Source organism: Megascapheus bottae, chromosome X (genome assembly GCF_031878675.1).
Source record: "Megascapheus bottae isolate mThoBot1 chromosome X, mThoBot2.hap1, whole genome shotgun sequence".
NCBI lineage: Eukaryota > Metazoa > Chordata > Mammalia > Rodentia > Geomyidae > Megascapheus > Megascapheus bottae.
This window is the reverse complement of record NC_143547.1, coordinates 31,143,593-31,149,592: the sequence shown is the minus strand read 5'-3', so window position 1 is coordinate 31,149,592 and position 6,000 is coordinate 31,143,593. Positions and strand designations below refer to the sequence as shown.

The window sequence follows — 6,000 nt, the reverse complement described above, 5'->3', positions numbered from 1 at the left end:
CCCGCCCATCGGGCTGGTGGCTGCTTACGGAGAGGTGTGCGCTCACCGAGGGGCGTGTTCCCACAGACAGACGCTCTGCGCCCCCAGCTTACACTTCAGAGCGGAGCCAGCCATGGAGCGCAACGGATGAAAGTTTGGCACCCCGCGAGGGGATGTCAGACTGGACTAAGTGGGGCGCTCCAGGGCTCTTTAGCCCTCCTAGCTTAGGGATGCAGGCTGCCCAGTCCTGAGGCGGCGTGTAGCTATGGACCGCGAAGCTAATGCGGCCCAGGGCACTGCTCTGCCTCAGGATGGAGAGCAGCCTGAAGAGTCCTCAGAGCCACCGCCGTGGCCGCCACCGCCGGCAGCTCCACCGTCTGTCCCTCTGCTGCCCGCTCCTCCACCACCAGCTCCTCCACCGCTCCCAGAGCCTTCGCCAGAACCCGAACCCGAGCCCTGTCCAGAGCCTGTTCCAGGACCCTGTCCCGAAGCGACTCCAGAACCAGCCACAGAATTAGACACCCATCCTGCCACAGAGCTGGCCCCAGAGCCAGTCCCAGAACTAGCCAGAGAATCGGTCCCAGAGCCGATCCCCGAACCTGCCGCAGAACCGGCCCCAGAGTCGGTCCCCGAAATAGCCACAGAGCCGGTCCCGAAGCCGGTGCCCGAATTTGCCACAAAGCCGGCCAAGGAGCCGTTTCCCGAACTAGTCCCAGAGCTGGCCCCAGAGCCAGCCCCCGAGCCAGCCACAGTGCCGGTCCCAGAGCCCATCTCAGAACCTGCCGCAGAGCCGGCCCCAGACCCTAGCCTAGGGCCAGTCCTAGAATCTGCCCCAGAGCCGATCTCAGAAACAGTTTCAGAAACAGCCCCGGAACCTGTCTCAGAGCTGGGCCCACAGTTCTATCCCGAAGCAGCTCCAGAATCCCGTCTGAAGCCGAGTCCAGCACCATGTCTATTGCAGTGTCCAGTGGTCCCTCAAGACAGGGGTCCAAAGACTTCGCCATTGCCATCGCCCCGAACGCCAGTGACATGGTCCAGAATAAAGGTAAGGACAAGAATGGGTGAGGGAAAAGAAGTAAGGGAGGTCGGGTGGCCATTTGAACAGACTCAGGGTTATCACATATATCCTCTTTCGCTGATGAGATGATCAGAAAGATGCAGGAATGGGGGAGTGGGAAGAGGTTGGAAGGCGGGAAGCAACATGTGGGAAGTGAGAGTGGGCTATTTAGGGCTAGGGATGGGATAGTGACCCCAAAGCTGGGAGTGAGTGCAATCCTCCCCCCCAGTGGGGAACCACAGTGCGATGAGTCTTAAAAAAGGTAGAAAATGCCCTGGGCCGCAGGACGCGGGGATGTGGAGGAGGGCGGCGGGGGGCGGAGGGGTGAAGAGATGTGAAATGTTTGTAGCTGACCCTGATACATAGACGATGGTATTGAGTGGGGGCAGTAGGACACACCTCTTAGCTATGGTCACTGCCGCAGAGGCCCAAACTGTGAAGCCACTGTCTGCTTGGCCCCTTTCCTGCAACTGAGGAGGGGGCACCCAACCCAGGCACAGCTGGCAATGTTCCAGGGAGGTGTCAAGCGCCTTGGCCAGCTGCTGGGAGCTGGTACTCCCATTGGGGATATGGAGATGGGCGGTGCCCACGCGCACTGCAGGGGAAGGGCAGGGTTCGCTGGGGGGAGGGGGGAGAGCGCGAGAGTGTGTGTGCTGAAGCCACCATTCCATCTGTCTGCAGGATTTCCCAGCAGGTAAGTGCAGTGATACAGTGATATATCACAAGCCGCAACTGGAATCCTGCAGCAAGACCATTTGGCATAGTAGCATGGGAGTCCTGATTAAGAGATTAAAAATAATAATAATAAGAGTTGGGGTTTAAGAGCTTGTAAGGGAAAACCCTTCAGTTACAGCTATGTCTTAGAAAACGTGGCACTTAGCTGAGGGGGGCGCGGTGAAGGACTCTCTTACAACAGCCCAAGAAGGGAAGAAGATTTTCAGTTTACCATGGATATTAAAATTCCTACATTTTCCAATGAGAGACTTTTTTTTCTATTTCTGGTCCCCCTACTCATTCTCCTAAACTTTGTTCCACAAAACTGTGGGTTATGCATACATACCCCTCACTTTAGCTTCCCCTAAAAGGAAACACACAAATGCACAATCACACATTAACAATGCTGTTCCATCAGGTTGCTTGGTTGGGCTTAGGGATGTGGTTTGGGAACCCTTTTGCTGAGGATGCACACTTGTAGAATGTAGATTGTGGGGGAGGGGAGCAGAGGAGCAGAGGTTGAAATCACAAAATGGAAGTGCTGCTTGCTTCCTGACTTCTGGGCTTTGGTGGGGGGGGATGCAAAACGTCTCATTTGCAATGGAAAAAAAAGACAAAGAAGTGGAAGGCGAAAGCGAAAAGTTTCACAGAATACACAATGTAGATTTTAAAAATAAATTAAATTAACAGTAGGAGACTCAAACATTTAAAAAGAAAAAAACAACTCATGTGTGCTTTCAACAGGGGAGGATCTTTCTCCTTCCTACAATCACCTTTTTCAATGGAACTTTCTAGAAAAGGAATGGTGGGGTAACTAGACAGGGAGGTCATTCTAATCCTGAGGCTTGCTCTAGTTGTTTTAGAGGAGTTATTAAGTTGGTGGGAAGGAGAGGAGCCAGAGTCACCTGAACTGTGGCCATCTTAAGTGAAATTTTGGAAACTTGGCAAAGACACTGACACCTTAATTACCTGGATGGCCTAAAAAACATCTTTTTTTGACCCCTGGAAGGCATCCTCCCACCCTCAACCCCAGTGAAAATTATCTTCCAGTGTAGTAGCATCTCCTATCAGCTTAGTAAGAAAATGTCTGCCATACAGATAGGGATGATAAAGGAAAGGAGAATTGTTTTAGCTTCTTCTCCAGAGTGTTCATTCAGATGTGCTGACCAGGCTGAGACACTGGCAGCACTGGTAGGAGACAGAGACCCCAGAACTTTGACTTTGTCCCCCAAAGAGCCAGACCCTACTTAAATCATTTATCTCTAGAAGGGAGTTAAGAATCCTATCTAACAATTCTGTCATTTTGATTAACTAATGGATGGCTCTGGAGGATTTTGAAGGATTTAGGTAAATGCTTGCATTGCCAGGAGTCCAACCCCTCTCCAGTAGCCTCCGTGTTGCTATGCAGTTGTTTTCTGGAGTACTTTGGAATATCTGATCTTCAGTGATAGGACCGTTGTTCCCTGCATCCACTTGCAACCAGCTGACTTGATTTTAACATTCAACACAAACAGGTTGCCATCTTAGCTGGAGTGACATTATTCTCAAACACTGCCTCCTTGAGGGCAACTTAGGGAAAAACAATTATACACCAACACACACACACACACACACACACACACACACACGCAGACACACACACACGCAGACACACACAAAATCAAGAAATAAAAAGTATATATATATATATATGCAGGTTGCATCATACAATGAATATCTACATGATAAGCACGAAAGTAGCCTGAAAATTCAAAAGAAAATAATTAACAAAAATCAAGTCTTTGTACAAGATCGCAAATTTCTACCAGGTAATTTTGCTGACTGATAGTGCAGTAAATAGATAAACAAATAAATAAATCTTTCAGCCTGCATTATGTTCTTTTTAGGGATTTCAATAAGATTTCAGATCCTGCTGTTCCTGCCGAGTCTGAGAGTAAAGAATGACTAAAGTGGGCTATGTTTTCTTTCAAATACCTACCGGGGTAACACAATCTATGAATCAAATCTGTCTATTTCTTACTTCTTAAAGTGCTTTAATTCCCAGGAAATGAGCCATGGTCTCCCACCTGGTGGCAGCAAGTGTAAGTAAGGATATGTGAATTGGTTCTTTAACAATGCTATCACTCTCTTGGGGGACATGGGGTTTATATGAAATAGACCATTATTAGAAATAGACCATATTAGACACTTCAGTTATGCTTGAAGAAAAACAATTGATGTTTTTATTTATTGGGTTTTGACTACATATGAAATTATGACCACACTGAAGAAATGACTGATAGAAATTTGGAATATGGTTTTGTGGCTTTCATTTGACAGGGAAGGAGTATGTATATTCCTGTTAATGATTATATATTAATTACCATTACTTAAAAACATAACAGGTTTTCTACACCAAACTGGCATTTTACATACATTTTCCTGTAAAACAGTTATCAACATTACATGTTTATATAATGTCTAGTATGTTTTTTACCTGAATATTTTATTACCTTACCTATTTGTGAGCTTATCGAAAATAGGATTTTCTAGGTGCTTCGTACTATACAGCTATCCCTGTATTGCTCAAGAAACACTGAAGCTTGAAACTTATGACCTCCATTTCCAGCAGTATAAAGGCTAGTGCTGGAAGTGAATAAAAATGTATTTCATCGGTTTCTGAGTTAAAAAAGAATATGTTTATTTAAATACTCTATACTATATACAGCCCTTAAGGAAATAGGTTTTTTTCAGAATGGATATCGGAACCACAATTAAGAAACAAATTGCTAACATTTTTTTAATGGTTTGTAAAGTGTCTTTATCCTATGCAGTCATGACAGCAGCAGACTAATGGTGATGTTGTTTGTTTCAGGAGTGGGTAATAAATTTTTCCCTAAGTGAACCAAATATCTGCAGTGACTGTAAACAGCTTTGGGATTATAGATTCAGACGTTTAACCTGTTGAGGGGCAGAATGAAATTACTTTCTTCTCAGGCTCTTTCCCCTTCCTTGCCAGGCTTTAATGGTACCATATGATTTATTTGGTATATTTGGAGAGCTCCTGGATATTTGCTGCAGGATGTTCTAGAAAAGACAATGAGGTCTTTGGTCAGTGGGTCTTTCTGGGTGTACAATTGATATGCATTTAAAGAAATCTAAAACTGCAGCTTCTGCCAATCTGCAGTCTAAAAGGAAAGACTGAGCCTTTTCCTAAAGTGCCTCCAAGGAAAGGTGAAAAAGTCTATAGAGGCCAAGAAACCACTCAGGGACATTATAATAAGGATTGTATAATCTTTTCTGCTAGTGTAGTACTTTATAATTTACAGAATGCATTGGTGCATTATTAACCCTTTATTTCTCCCAAACAAGACAGTATGGAGGGAAGGACAAAGATTATAACCTAACTTCTAATAGCATACAATGATTATTGTATGTATTGTGAATTGTTAAAATATCCAATATACAGCTTTCTGTGACATAAAGGATCCTCATTTGTCTAACAACAGTATTTTAGCTCAGATTTCACCAGCTGTAATTTTTTATAAGGCAATGCTTGCTAGTCTACTTCTAATATTCCCAGAGAGGGCCAGTATAGAACAGGAGCCTAAGAAAGAAAGAGAAGACACACCAAACCTTGGACCTATTTACTCCCAAAGAAAACTTTTTTTTTTCTGGAAAGGAAATAAATACAAATACTGCTAAGGATAGGGATAGGGTACCCAACAATTCCATAGCCTATTGATTGTAATTTCCTGAGTGAAAAAAACATAATTAAAGAAACCATTTTTATTTTATTTTATGTTTTATTGTCAGGGTAATGTATGGAGGGGTTACAGTTATATTCGCCAGGTAGTAGGTACATTTTTTCTCACACATTGATACCCCTTCTCATGCTTTTGTCCTCATTTTTCTTGTCCACCCCCTCCCAATCATCTTGTTTTTCCCCCTTCCCTTTCATATTTCAAATAAACATATATACAATACACCAGGTAACAAAATCAAATATAAAGAAATTCTTTAAAAAGAAAGAAAGAATCATTCCTACAGGAAGGTGCCCCATCCTCACCAAAGAAAATAAATCTTATTCTCAAACAGGAGAAACAAATTAATGGATTTTTATGAAGAAAAGAAAGGTACAGCCACTGTAGATAATAAAATTTCCTCTAAAAATTTTTACAAGAGCTGGGTGCCAGTGGCTCACACCTATAATCCTAGCAACTCATGAGGCTGAGATTTGAGGATCACAGTTCAAAGTCAGGCGGGCAGGA

General features: G+C 44.3%; 1 protein-coding gene across 2 annotated transcripts in view; it reads left to right on the top strand.

Annotated features, from left to right (window-relative positions):
- Window positions 1–244: 244 nt before the first annotated feature.
- Dgkk (diacylglycerol kinase kappa) overlaps window positions 245–6,000 on the top strand; it is a 136,002-nt gene continuing 130,246 nt past the window's right edge. The window contains exons 1-2 of one of the 2 annotated variants that reach the window (XM_090326065.1): window positions 245–722; window positions 843–1,024. In XM_090326065.1, the coding sequence (XP_090182191.1) occupies window positions 245–722; window positions 843–1,024 (660 nt within the window). Of the gene's footprint in view, window positions 1,025–6,000 lie in introns of both variants that reach the window. The other variant, XM_090326064.1, reaches the window with a different exon arrangement.